Here is a 13,770-nt window from a genome sequence, read left to right on the forward strand (position 1 = left end):
TTCACTTCGTCTTCGTCTTGCGACGTTTCTACGTTGAACTTGTTTCGCGCACGTGATAATAAACAAATCTAAAAATTTCAACTGCAAGGATTTCCCGTTTTCCTTGCGATGACACTTTGTCGCAGTATTCAAACAAAGCACGATTCATAAATCTATTTCTACGCAATGTGTGCTTAATTACGTCGAGAGATAAAACTGATATTTGAATATGTAAGACGAAAATATTACTTACACCGCTCGGTAATAATGAGATAGACATCGCAGATTGCGGTCGTGTGCTGTTTTCGTTTCCGAAATGGTTACAGTAAATGACACGCCAGAGATTCAACGAGATAAATATGGCAGGCGTTACGAATTGCTGCCCCCCGAAGGTGGTTGGGGGTACATGGTTGCCTTGGCCATCACAACATTTTTTGTAAGATATCATTATATACCTGACACGTTAATCACACTTACTTTTAGAGCGTGACAATTGTTCCAGTTGGAGTGTTTGGAATGATATTTGGTGGATTTCTGAAAACAATCGGTGATGAAACGTTTGGAACAACCATGACCAATGCGGTGTTTAATTTTGTTCTCTCCGGTACTGGTCTGGTATCAAATCACATGCTGCAGCACTACAGCTGCAGAAAAGTTGGACTTGCAGGAGCTGTGATCTTTTTCATCGGGGCTTTTGGTACTTGCTACGTCAACTCTTTGATACAATTGATTATCACCTGGGGAGTACTACAAGGTTTCGGTCTTGGTCTCATGATGCCGGCATGTTTCACCTCGTTTAACGGCTACTTCAACAAGAAACAAACGTTCATGATGAGCGGAGCACAAACTCTTATTGCAGTCATAGCTATGGGATATCCTTTCATGATAGAAAAATTCAACGAAAGATTCACGTGGAGAGAAACGCAATTTGTGGTAGCCGGATTAAGTTTACACTGCTTTGTTGCAATGATATCACTGCAACCAGTGAAATGGCACATGAAAAAGAAATATTTAGAACCAAACGAAGCTGTTCTTAACAGTGGTCATAGTCATCTGGAAGTTCCCCAAGTGAGAAGTGGAAATGTGACTCCTCGGAGTCTACGAGTAGGGAATGAAATCGAACCGCAAGTAAAATATGCAAAATACACATTTTATTCAATAAAATTATATTTATAACACACGTTGCGATAAGTCAACCGGTAGATAACTCAACAATGTGAAACTTATCAATATTTTATGATAATTCCCAAAATCACAGCCTGGTGTTAAAATTGCCGACGCCGGCAGCCACAGAAATGCTATCAGATGGATGGAGCGAGAGTTAATAAGCAATTATGGGCAAAGGTGTGAACAGTTTAGGAGATATAGTGTGGAATATTATAGAGTGTTGAAAACGGGGCCGTGGTGTTTTCATCTGCCGACGTGTGGGCATCGCGCAGCGCCGCCGAATCGAAAATGATTATTTATTGAGCCCCTAAAGTGACGACGCGATGCTGGACGCCCGTGGTCGCGGGGTGCAATATCAGATCGAATCCTAATGGGAGATTTCGGACTACTATTTAGATCGTGGCGGGATAAATCGGTCGCGCATAAATCAACACCTCGGGGTATGCGAGTGCCACAACATCGCGGTGTTAACAATGTAATCTTCACCTTTGGTTTTCCCTGCATGTTATTAATAATAAATCTCGCTACGCATTGTTTTCGAGTTTCTTTAAGTTGGAAGCAGAAAAAAACCCAAAAAAAATTTTGAAGATGTAAAGGAGGCTTTTTTACGTGTTGAAATGTGTTACATAATTTTGTAATATAGTTAGAGCAACGTTGATGAATTTATATAAGAATAAACATTAGTACACATCACCTAAATTTCCATATACACGATGATATAGTATTCTGTACGCGCGACAAAATAAATTTTCTAAGCAAACAAAAAGCAGGCGCCGTAGTTTTGAATTATTTATCGTTGTTTGAGGTTCTTATTCACAGAACTTGTTATTAAATTGTTTCCAGTTAAAAATTTGATTTTTTATGTTTAAATCTTATTTGTTTAATGTACAAATTACAAACATTGGCATTCCTTTCACGTTGCGTTGGATTTATGAGTTTATTGCGTTTTTACAAATCGCTAATCCTTGCGACAATACGAGAAAAGCTGAATATAAACATTCATTTATGTATTTGTTTAATAACTCACATTTTTCCAACTTTTTGTTGTCATTGCACCTTGAAATTTCTTGTTAATTACATTTCTGTTCTGTATTTGGTATAATCTTCAATCTCGGCCACACAAGTCAAGCAACAATTTCAATTAATTAAAAAATAATTTGTACTCCTAAATAAGTAAGTAATACAAACCGCAAATAACAACTTAAAACAGTTTTGCGCTTAAAACAACATTAAACAAATGAGTTAATGAGAGTAGTTGGTGGAGGACACCGGACACGAATTCAATTGGCATCGTTTTGGCTTCTCTTTGATGCGTTTCATTATTTTGATATTAAGTTGCGTACGTATTTCGCTGAAGTGGCGACGACCACCTAGGTCGTGCAGGAATTATCTGTTTATAAGTTATTAATGCACCGCGAAACTGCTACGAGCTCTGAAGGGGACCCGGCGATTCTTAATAATGTAACAGTTTTTATTTTACGTTTCAGTTTTATTAACGCCCGTATTAAGAACCCCAAGGAATTGTGAACTCATTTTGGTTTAATTCTTTCGACTTCTGAATGAAATCATTGCCAAAACGAACGAATTAATTAAACATTCATGTTTTCACATCAAATATATCAAATATTTAGCTAAATTGCAAACAGTTTGAATTTAATTTAGTTACTTAATGCAATAATTTAAAATGCAAATGTAATTCATGTTAATTCTTGACATTGCGATCTGAATTTGACTAAAAGCGTGCCTTAATGCTCCATTCCATTCATTATATCATCCGAAATTGAATACATTCGTATTCGTATTCCCAGACTTAATAAATATTAATTGCATTACTGTATTTGGTTTCGGTTTCGCTTTGGTAAAAATGGTAGATGACACACTGTGTTTTGGGGTTTTGTAAATTACAACCGAAGTAAAAGGAAGTTGCGAAAGAAAAGTGCAAAACGAAATGTTGAGACGTTCGGGTAGAAGATGGTAATGATCATTAATGGGTGTTTATTAATGGCTTCCCCGTCGATTAAAAAACGACGCCGATTCGTTACGATTGGCCGATTGTTTTTGCCATTAACCATTAAGCAGTAAGCATTAACTGACTCCTTGCACCATCCGTCAATTCCATCCCATAAACTCAACTTTATTTTTAGTTGCATTTAAATGTCAAACTTGAAAAAAGTGCCGTAATTCAGTTGATTTTAAAACTGCGTAAAGTGCGCAAAAAGTTTAACAAACTTTAAGATGAAAATAAGAGTTTCGTTTGAAGATTGCTAGGTTAAAGTGGAAGCGGAGAATAATGAAAGTTACCTCCGTTAGCTCTGAAACAGAAACAGGTCGTTCTGTGCATCCAGATCAGAAGCAACCAGCCAGCGACCTGCGAAAAGATCTTCCCACGGTTTTCAGCCGCGCTTGAATGTCGAATCACGCATCACACAAGCATACTCACACACACACACACACACACACATGAACTTGGCGGCTAGATTACTACGAGATTTCCAGTCGGAGTCGCCGAGTTTCATTCAGACAACCAGCAGCAGAAGAAGAACAAAACGACCAGCAAAGATGAACTTGACTGGTTACTACGTTACGACAAAATAAAACAAGAAACAAACAGCAACAAGACTATGAATGCAATGAGGAGACGCAGAAGTAAAGAAGCAAAAAGCGCTGCAAGCAGACAACACGGCAACACGGAGCTATCACTAGTTAAAAGTTATATATCTGTACAATTGTATTTTATTCTGAAAATGCAAGAATTAAAAATTGATTAAATTCTACGCTTCGCAGTTCCACCTACTTCAAATATTGTGCGTAATTTAAAAAATAATAAAAATAATGATTAATCATCACCAATAACAATTCAGCATTGTGTTATTTGCTCTCATTTTTGCTTTCATTGTGACGCGAAACAACTCACTTGTTGTTGTACTTCTTGTAATAAGTAATCACTCATCAGTCATCATTTGTCATTAAACGCCAGTTGCGAACAACGCGCAATAACCGTATCAACCGACAAACGAACGCCGAGATGTTAAACAATAAAATTAATAACAATAATGTAATAAACCAAGAATAACTCGAGCCGCAATGAATGGAGTTCACTTTTTGTACTTTTGTAGGCCACATATGACACGATTCAATTTGTTTTACACAAAGATGCGCCATAAATTTCGTTACGTGTTTCAATAAATTTACGACGGCGAGTTTCTCGATCTGACGCTGAATGAAAATAAAGCCGTCATTAATACAGAAATGTGATTAACCCAGGTTTTGCCGACTTTTCCCATCATCAATTTTTTTCTTCTTTTAATAAAGTTTTATTTCAGGAATAAAAACAGGAATGTTTACATTTAAAGAAACTCCGAGTAAGTCATATCGTAAAATAAAACCGATAAGAAAAACCAACGTTTCATTTAGCTCTCATTTTAATTCGAGAATGCGTTGATTACTATGTCGAATTAAAATAAGAAATAAAACCGGCTAACGGAATCGCGAAATTGCGAAAATAATAAAAGTTAATTAAGCTGCTACTTTTGCGCGGACTCAATCTCCGCGCGATGTTTGTGTATCAAAACATTGGAATAAAATGAAATTATGAAAACAATTAAATGCGCATAAAACGTAAAATTTTACTAAGTGTGTCGGTAGGTATTACCTACTCTGTGGAACGCCATGTGTGGTCGGCGAGGTAATTAATCATTCACTTATGCGCGCCGAGACACCACGAGACATAAGTGCGCACTCCACATAGCGTTTTGTCTTACGATAAGTAGACTATAATTGCTTTTGAGCTTCCACTCTTTCACGGCGCATTTTCATGTGTCGAGGGACGAAAAATGAAGCATGTAAACATGAGTAAACAAAATACTGACCTATGGCTTACATTAAAATATTCCGTTTACAGTTACGGTGAATTAAAAATCAACCAAAAGTAAATTTGTTCACATAATTAATCATAACGTGAATAAAACGGTTATTTGTTACACAAAATACAAAATTTAAAGCTGAATAAATTTATCTGTAGCAATGACTTGCATTTTCGAAAATTCCACAAAGTTTGCATTTAAAATCGTTATCAAATTGCCCACATTAAGCCCCAATAATTGCTTAATTGCTGGTTATGAAGCTCTATCATTAAAATCGATAGCACATTCAAACAAAACGTTTCAGAACGGTTTTTTTCTTCATGAATGTTTCTGACATTAGCTGTGCGCGTGCATCCGCATTGCCCAAACCGCATATTAAGAGAATTAAAAGTAATGGTCACTAATTGATTGCAATATTTGCGTTTCACTGCTTCAGAAGTTCCAGAGCATAATAAAACTGCACCGAAGGTCAATATAGTATTAGAGTAAATTAGGCCGAAATTACAAACTTCGATTTTAACCGAAAATCAAAGTTATAGTTTTGAGTTTAAACGTTTATTAAATGGTAGCAGAAGAGAGGATTGAACCGGTAGGTAGCTATCAATTTTTTCTCGCTTTTGGAGAAGCCAAAAACCGAAATCAAATTAAAAGTTGAATCTGTGCAGAACACACTTAAGACACACCTCAATGCTGATACACAGGATGTGGCTCGCACATCGAAAAGATATTGGTTTTGAAGATTGAGATTAGAATTCTGTCTTGGCGAGTCGAACCCACTAGGACGATAAAGTTACAGGTATAGCCCCGTCCTGATTACACCCGTTTTGGTTTCACTTAGTAATTTACCATTTTAAACGATTTTTTCGAATTTCGTTTGGGGCCGAGTCTTGAAGAAATTAATACTGGTAAGATGGTTATAATCAGGACGAAATATGATAGCGCTGAGTTTTGCACGCTAAGTAATTTATTTGAAATCGATCAATTTATTTCGCATTATAATCCAGTGTGGTTTAATTACATGAAAGAGGTGTTTGCCGACTGCGATTATACTGAGTGAGATAAATGTTATTCTATTAAAAGTGAAAACTTATTTAGAATCGTTGTGATTTCAAAATTAATGAAACGACACTTAAAAGAGACCAACGTATTCGTTTATATGGTTTAGCCTGCGAGTGAATAAGAGAAAATCATGAATATCTCGTAAACTAAAAGAGATATTTAAGATCTGATCGCAGCGTCTTAATGTACGGACTATACTCTATCAGATAGGATAGTTAAAACGAAAATCAGAAAGATGAAATTTTCATTCTTAAGAAAAAAATTGCCAAGGGGGGGTGCTTGATACTTTTTTCGACGATTTTCAAATTAATATCTCATAAACTAAAAGGGATAGCTACCAAACGGGTGTTGATTATGAAAGATGGGAAAATTCTCTATCTGATAAAATATACAATAACTATTTCTTATTAACGGGTCGAAAAACGCGACTAAAAGTGCTAAAAGTGACATTTTTCAATTTTTTGCTCTTTTCTTCAATCGCGAATATCTATGTAAACTAAAAAGATAATTAAGATCTGATCGCGGCGTTTTTAATCTGCGGACTATTCTCTAATGAATGGACAGTTAAAACGAAAATCAGAGATGAAATTTTCATTCTTAAGAAAAAAATTGCCGAGGGGGTACTTGATACTTTTCGACGATTTTCAAAAAATTAATATCTCTTAAACTAAAGTTAGCTTTCTACGCCGTTGTTGATTATGAAGATGGGAAAATTCTATCTGATAAATATACACTATATATTTCTTTACAGTAACGGGTCGAAAAACGCGACTAAAAGTGCTAAAAGTGACATTTTCAATTTTTGCTCATTTTCTTCAATCGCGAATATCTCGTAAACTAAAAGAATAATTAAGATCTGATCGCGGCGTTTTAATCTACGGACTATTCTCTAAGTAGATAGGATAGTTAAAACGAAAATCCGGTTGAAATTTACCATTCTTAAGAAAAATTGCCAGGGGTACTTGATACTTGACGATTTTTGATAAATAATATCTCTTAAACTAAAAGCGATAGCAACAACGCGAACTGATTATGAAGATTGGAAAATTATCTATCAGATAAAAATATAAATAATTATATTTCACAGTAAAAGATCAAAAAACGCCACTAAAAAGTACTAAAAGTGACATTTTCAATTTTTGCCCATTTTATTCAATCGCCGAATATCTCGTAAACTAAAAGAGATAATTAAGATCTGATAAGCGTTTTAATCTACAGTTTATTCTCTATTAGATAGGATAGTTAAAACGAAAATCAGAGAGAGATGAAGTGCCATTCTTAAGAAAAAAAATTGCCAAGGGGGTGCTTGATGCACTTTTTTCGACGATTTTCAAAAGAATTAATATCTCTTAAACTAAAAAGATAGCTACCAACGAATTGTTGATTATGAAAGATTGGAAAATTATCTATCAGATAAAATATAAAATAATTATATTTTACTACAGTAAAAGGTCAAAAGCATACTAAAAAGTACTAAAAGTGACATTTTCGAATTTTTGCCCATTTTATTCAATCGCGAATATCGTAAGCTAAAGAGGCTAATTAAGATCTGATCGCAGCGTTTTAATCTACGGACTATTCTCTATTAGGTAGGATAGTTAAAACGAAAATCAGAGAGATGAAATTTTCATTCTTAAGAAAAATTGCCAGAGGGGTGCGATACTTTTTTTTTCGACAATTTTTGATAAATAATATCTCTTAAACTAAAAGCGATAGCAACCATGACTACTGATTATGAAAAGATTTGGAAAATTATCTATCAGATAAAAATATAAAAATAATTATATTTCCTACAGTAAAAAAGATCAAAAAACGCCACTAAAAAGTACTAAAAAGTGACATTTTTCAATTTTTATTTTTATTCAATCGCGAATATCGTAAACTAAAAGAAAAAGTGAGTGAATCTGATCGCAACGTTTTTTAATCTACGGACTATTCTCTATTAGATAGGATAGTTAAAACGAAAATCAGTGAGATGAAATTTTCATTCTTAAGAAAAAAATTGCCAAGGGGGGGTGCTTGATACTTTTTTTCGACGATTTTCAAAATTTAATATCTCTTAAACTAAAAGAGAGATAGCTACCAGCAATTGTTGATTATGAAAGATTGGAAAATTATCTATCAGATAAAAATATAAAAGACAAATTATATTTCCTACAGTAAAAGATTAAAAACGCCACTAAAAAGTACTAAAAGTGACATTTTTCAATTTTTGCCCATTTTATTCAATCGCGAATATCGTAAACTAAAAGAGATAATTAAGATCTGATGCTGACGTTTTAATCTACGGACTATTCTCTATTAGATAGGATAGTTAAAGAACGAAAATCAGAGAGATAGAAATTTTTCATTCTTAAGAAAAAATTGCCAGGGGGTGCTTGATACTTACTTTTTCGACGATTTTCAAAAAATTAATATCTCTTAAACTAAAAGAGATAGCTACCAACAGGTATTGATTATGAAGATTGGAAAATTATCTATCAGATAAAAATATAAAATATTATATTTCCTGCAGTAAAAATTCAAAAACGCACTAAAAAGTACAAAAAAGTGACATTTTTCATTTTGCCCATTTTATTCAATCGCGAATATCCTCTCGTAAAACTAAAAGAGATAATTAAGATCTGATCGCGGCGTTTTAATCTACGGACTATTCTCTCTATTAGTGGATAGAACTTAAAACGAAATCAGAAAGATGAAATTTTCATTTCTTAAGAAAAAGGTACCAGGGGGTGCTTTGATACTTTTTTTTCGACGATTTTCAAAAATTAATATCTCTTGAAGCTAAAGAATGGCTACCGAAAGCAGGTATTTGATTATGAAAGGTGGAAAAATTCTCTATCAAGTAAAATATACAATAACTATATTTCTAGCGAGTAACGGGTCGAAAAACGCGGCTAAAAAGTGCTAAAAGTATGACATTTTTCAATTTTTGCTCATTTTCTTCAATCGCGAATATCATAAGCCAAACTAAAAAGAGATAATTAAGATCTGATCGCGGCGTTTGTCTACGGACTGTACATCAGATAGGATGGTTAAAGAGCAAAATCTGAGGGTAAAATTTTCATTCTTAAGAAAAATTTGCCGGGGGGTGCTTGATACTTTTTTCGGCGATTTTCAAAATTAATATCTCTTTAAACTAAAAGGGATAGCTACCAACGAATTGTTGATTATGAAAGATTGGAAAATTGCCTATCTAGTAAAATATACAATAACTATAACAACACAGTAACGGGTCAGCTTATGACTAAAAGTGCTAAAAGTGACATTTTTCGAATTTTTGCTCATTTTATTTATTAGATATCTCAATAGCTAAAGAGATAATTAAGATCTGATCGCGGCATTTAAATCTACGGACTGATACCTATTAGATGGATAGTTAAAACGAAAATCTGAGAGATGAAATTTTCATTCTTAAGAAAAAAATTGCTTAGGGGGTGCTTGATACTTTTTCAGAGCGATTTTTGATAAATAATATCGCAAACTAAAGCGGTGATAGCAACATAACGGAGTGCTGATTATGAAAGATTGGAAATTCTCTATCTGATAAAAATATACAATAACTATATTTCTTGCAAGTAACGGGTCCGAAAAACGCGACTAAAGAGTGCTAAAAGTATTTTGTTTTTCATTTCGTAGTAGCGTATCTCAGCCAGCTAAAGATAATTAAGATCTGATCGCGGCGTTTTAATCTACGGACTATTTTATCCAGATAGGATAGTTGAGCGAAAATCTGAGAGATAGAAATTTCATTCTTAAGAAAAAAATTGCCAAAGGAAGTTACTTGATACTTTTTCGGCGATTTTTCAAAAGTAATATCTCTTAAACTAAAAGGATGGCTTCACCAACAGGTGGTTGAGTTATGAAAAGATTGAAAATTCTCTATCACAGTAAAAATATACAATAACTATATTTAACACAGTAGCTTAGGTCGAAAAACGCAGCTAAAGTACAAAAAGTATTTCAGGTACAGCCATTTGCTTCAATCGCGCGAATATCTAAATAAGCTAAAAGAGATAATTAAAAGATCTGATCGCGGCATTTTAAATCTACAGGACTATTACCATTAGATAGGATAGGTTAAACGAAAATCTGAGAGATAATTTTCATTCTTAGAAAAAATTTTACTAGGGGTGCTTGATACTTTTCGACGATTTTGATAAATATAATATCTCAAACTTAAAAAGCGATAGCAACCAACATTGCTGATTACATGAAGAATTTGGAAAATTCTATCTGATAAAATATGTAACTTCTATTTCTTACACAGTAACGGGTCGAAAAACGCGGCTAAAAGTACTTTAAAAGTGACTTTCGAATTTTTGCTCATTTTCTTCAATCGCGAATATCTCGTAGGCAAAAAGAGATAGTAGATCTGATCGCGAATTTTTAATCTACGGACTATTTTTATCCAAGATAGGATAGTTAAAACTGTGAAAATCTGAGGATAGGTACAAATTCTTAAAAAAAAAATTGCCAAGGGGTGCTTGATACTTTTTTCATTGATTTTCAAAAGTCATATCTCTTAAACTTCAAGGGATAGCCTGGCATTGTTGATTATAGAAGATTGGAAAATTTCTCTATCACAGTAAAAATATACAATAACTATATTTCTTTACAGTAACGGAATTGAAAAAACTGCAGGCTAAAGTGCTAAAAGTGACATTTTTCAATTTTTGCTCGGCTGGCTAATCACCCAAATATCTCGTAAACTAAAAAGAGAAAAGGCAGATAAGTGTATATAAAACAGAAAAACATATTTAACAAATAAACAATATTTTTGTTTGCAAGATATAAAATAAATTAAAAGAAACCTTTTTACGAAAAAATCGATATTTTTGAAGACGAAAATGGGGTATATATATTATGCGATACCAAGAACAAAAATGAACCTGCTAAAAAAGTGCAAAAAGAAATTGAAGCGTTTAATCGAAGTTACTCGAAAACCGGCATCCCCTCACCATTTGGCGCTGGTACCTAGCCGGCTACTAAACCTAGATTCCCAAAGCTGGTGTACTCTACTTAGGTATCAGCGATTCTGGCTGGTGGATATCCTGGACGGATTTCAGCCGAGTAATATCTCCCCTTCGGCTATCACATACGCAGCAAAAAGCGCATCGCCGTCGGCGCTCCTTGGCTACCCTCCGGTGTCCAGGTCATCTACATACATCGCTCTCACCAAAGGCTGGGGTCCTCGACTGTTTCTCCAGGAAGGCGTAAATAATTTTATCAAACTTGGTCCAGCATGAGTAGGATTTGCTTGTAGTAGACTCACCATGTATGCCTCTTGGGGCCGATTAGATATAACGGTGATTCTTACGCTGCAAGGCGGAAGCGGATTATTACCAATACGATACTGATTCAAGTTTATTTTCATGCGGCGCATCGAACATCGGAAATACGAAAAAAAATAAAAACTGACTAAGGCATATTGTACTTTGTTCCTTAGGGTTGAAGTCAGGTGACTTGGCCGCGAATTGATAAGAGTTTAAGTGAACCGCGACGCGACCCGCACTCGATGAGTATTTCGTTACACCTCTCCAGGTCAACCGATATTAGCGTAAAATCTGCACTACCTGCAAAGTAAATAAATATTAGAGAGAATTGAGTGGATTAGGATTAGGAGATCTATTATTTTGAATTGAACTTTTTTTTTTGTTGAGATAATTTTTGAAAATGAAACTAAGATTTATCTTTGAATATAGGAATCCAATACAAACTAATGTAGTAAAAGTAATTTCAAGAGAATAATGAGTATTTGATATTAAAGGTATGAGGAGAATAATGGTCCAGAGAGAAAAAGGTCCTGAAAAGAAATATTAATTAATACATAACCGGTAATCGAACGCGCCCGAATTACAAACATTTCCAACCAAAATCGAATATAAACCTGAAAGACAAGCAGAAAGAACAATCAATACATATTAAAGACATTTTTGGTTTCTGAAAATAATAATAAATTAATAAGTTGCGTTAGCATTACCTTCTCCCTGTATTAACGTGCACTTCACTTCACTTCACTTTATTTTAAATAATTATTTGAATTGGAAATAAAGTAGGAATATACCAAAAAATACTTTACGTGTTCTCGAGAATTTCCTGTACATTAAGAATCTTCAATCCGTTCATTCCTATCTGTTGTAGTTTGCGAGATGTCTGCAATCGAAATATTGATAGAAAATGCATTTTTTTAATAATCTACAAATACAGTGTTAATATACGAATAAAGTTAAAGGGTTCAAAATATTTAAATATTACAAAGTTTTAGTTAGCGTGTCACTTTGTATAAGAATCTTAAAATATTTGCATTTATAAAATACATCGCGCTTAGTTGTTTTACTTATTGTATTATATTGCAACGAAGTAAAGAAGAAGAATGTGAAAAGTAAACAAACAACTGATAACACGCGCCGATCGCGCTCACCTTGCCAATGTAACAGAGGTCAGTGTAGCCGAATTACGTACAAATACATTGTATTTTAATACATGCAAAATATTTCAATATTTGTTAAAATTAGTTAAAAATAAGTTTATAAGTCCGAAAGTATTAATTATGTGGAATTATACCTGTTACTGCAATTAGTACTGAGTTGCACTTGATCACAATAAAATTCTGAAGATTACTTTTATTTTCAGTGATTTTAACGTTGAGCTGTGCGCGACACTCGTAGTGGTAACCGACTGAGAGACGCGTCACTGCGCGAAGCGTAATGCGCATCTCTGCCAGCGCTGTGCAAACGTTAAAATCAAAACATTCGCGTCTTGTTTTGTTTTCAACATTCGCACCGATTGAAAGACAGCCAATAACAAAAGAGACCGCATTACTGATAAGACGCCGAGTCTCACGCAGGAATGCAGTGTATTCAAACAAGCAAAACATGTATTCGCGTTAGTAAACAACCCGGCCGTAACATACAAAAATGAATGCCATGTTTAATTCCGAAGTATGCATTTTTCTATTACGAACTACTAATTTGCGACTTATGAAGTATAAATTATGAGAGGTCTTACTTATTCCTACGATCGGTATTGAGTTGCACTTGATAACACTAATTTGCTATGAATTAGTTTAATTTTCAGCAGTTTTTGGTGCTGAGATGCCTGTTGCACTGACTGACGCTGCAAAACTGGAAGAACGCTTGCTGCGCTAGAGTTCAAGTTGCTCTTCTAGTGACGCTATCAATTCAAAAACATGCGCACATTGTATTAAAAGATTCAAAATATTTGGCGGGCCCCGGGGAATTGCGCATGTGAACTGCACACATGATTTTTAAATTTATTATATTGATATTTAAAAACTTAGACAATTTGTCTTCGTTATCTGGCACATTAATATTGCATTCTAACAAGTCCCAATAAAAAATATTTTTGTAAAGTATTCGAATGTGAATTGACATCTTGCGTCCAGTTTTCGAGCATTGAGCGGTCCCTTTGCGACTTATAATTAACCCATTTGCATTATAACCGAATACATAATCTCCATAGTCCGGCTTTTATAAGTCGCACGGAGGTGTTTGTGTGTGTGTTCAATTTCGGTTCAGTTTCGATGCGGCGGTGGGTTCCACCTGCTCGGCACGAACTCGAACGGCGCTTGCCCGATCTCCTTTCGGCGGCAAAACGCGCGGGTATGCCGGCCCACGCGACGCATGCAATTTGAAGGCCTCCGCGAAGAAATGAAGAAGCAAAGAGGCGGGGAGGAGAA

The 13,770-nt window shown here is 34.7% G+C and overlaps 2 protein-coding genes across 3 annotated transcripts in view; one reads left to right on the forward strand and one right to left on the reverse strand.

The window, feature by feature from the left end:
* Positions 1–13,165, reverse strand: part of LOC135791660 (membrane-bound alkaline phosphatase-like) — a 44,516-nt gene extending 31,351 nt beyond the window's left edge. Inside the window, exons 1-2 of one of the 2 annotated variants that reach the window (XM_065302131.1) lie at positions 13,080–13,165; positions 12,151–12,224 (exon numbers count right to left, since the gene is read on the reverse strand). In XM_065302131.1, the coding sequence (XP_065158203.1) occupies positions 12,151–12,175 (25 nt within the window). In that variant the 5' untranslated portion in view covers positions 12,176–12,224; positions 13,080–13,165. Of the gene's footprint in view, positions 1–12,150; positions 12,225–12,635; positions 12,720–13,079 lie in introns of those variants that run through there. The other variant, XM_065302130.1, reaches the window with a different exon arrangement.
* LOC135791995 (monocarboxylate transporter 3-like) lies at positions 10–1,438 on the forward strand. Its single transcript, XM_065302617.1, has 3 exons — positions 10–415; positions 463–1,107; positions 1,238–1,438. The coding sequence occupies exons 1-3, from the start codon at positions 296–298 to the stop codon at positions 1,436–1,438; spliced, it is 966 nt and encodes a 321-aa protein (XP_065158689.1). The 5' UTR covers positions 10–295.
* Positions 13,166–13,770: the final 605 nt, after the last annotated feature.

Source organism: Atheta coriaria, unplaced genomic scaffold (assembly GCF_025399875.1).
Source record: "Atheta coriaria isolate IRGN ID8LTWV9N9 unplaced genomic scaffold, Caltech_Dcor_3.1 hic_scaffold_5_pilon, whole genome shotgun sequence".
NCBI lineage: Eukaryota > Metazoa > Arthropoda > Insecta > Coleoptera > Staphylinidae > Dalotia > Dalotia coriaria.